The 604-nt window shown below is 44.7% G+C and overlaps 1 protein-coding gene across 1 annotated transcript; it reads right to left on the minus strand.

The window, feature by feature from the left end:
• Positions 1-6: 6 nt before the first annotated feature.
• LOC105462077 (probable salivary secreted peptide) lies at positions 7-563 on the minus strand. Its single transcript, XM_011708603.1, is given in 1 exon segment — positions 7-563. A coding segment is annotated over 1 exon segment (399 nt). The 3' UTR covers positions 7-164.
• Positions 564-604: the final 41 nt, after the last annotated feature.

Consider the following 604-nt stretch of genomic DNA (forward strand, 5'->3'; position numbering starts at 1 on the left):
TTCAGTGACATGGCTTTAGCGACAATGGGGTGACAGTATTGCAAGAATTAATAGCTCAGGGTATACTGGATTGATTTTGACTTCTAAGATTATTTTACATCTCCATCCCAATTGCATCCAGAAATCGTCACACCAATAGGAGTAGCTGCTTCCACTGTGGTTGATTAAGGTCGTGCACACAACTGAACGATGAAGTTAATGCCATGACCCCTCTGGCTCTTGAACCTTATGGTGACGTTGTTGTGTCCAGGTCCACCATTCAGAATACTAGCGAACGCGCCTTTTCCATCCGTCTTCTGGTCCAATGCTTGAACCATAGTGATACTTTCGTACTTTGAGACATTGAAGGTCTTCTCAACAGTCACAATTTTCGTCTAGGTAGAGCCCTTGACGACGTTCTCTTTGAGGACGACCCTATCGCCGGGCATCCTGGAGCCAACCGTCAAATTGTGCGACTTATTGGCCGCAGCATAGGTATCAAAAGCTCCATTAGCGAGTATAGTCGAGTTGACGGTTAATAGGACCAAAATAGTCAGGCCGATTATATATTTTTACACCGACATCTTGGCTTATGTCACACTCAAAAACTGCGTTGTTGTCACTG

The sequence above is a fragment of the Wasmannia auropunctata genome, unplaced genomic scaffold (assembly GCF_000956235.1).
Source record: "Wasmannia auropunctata unplaced genomic scaffold, wasmannia.A_1.0 LD271360.1, whole genome shotgun sequence".
Classification (NCBI taxonomy): Eukaryota; Metazoa; Arthropoda; class Insecta; order Hymenoptera; family Formicidae; genus Wasmannia; species Wasmannia auropunctata.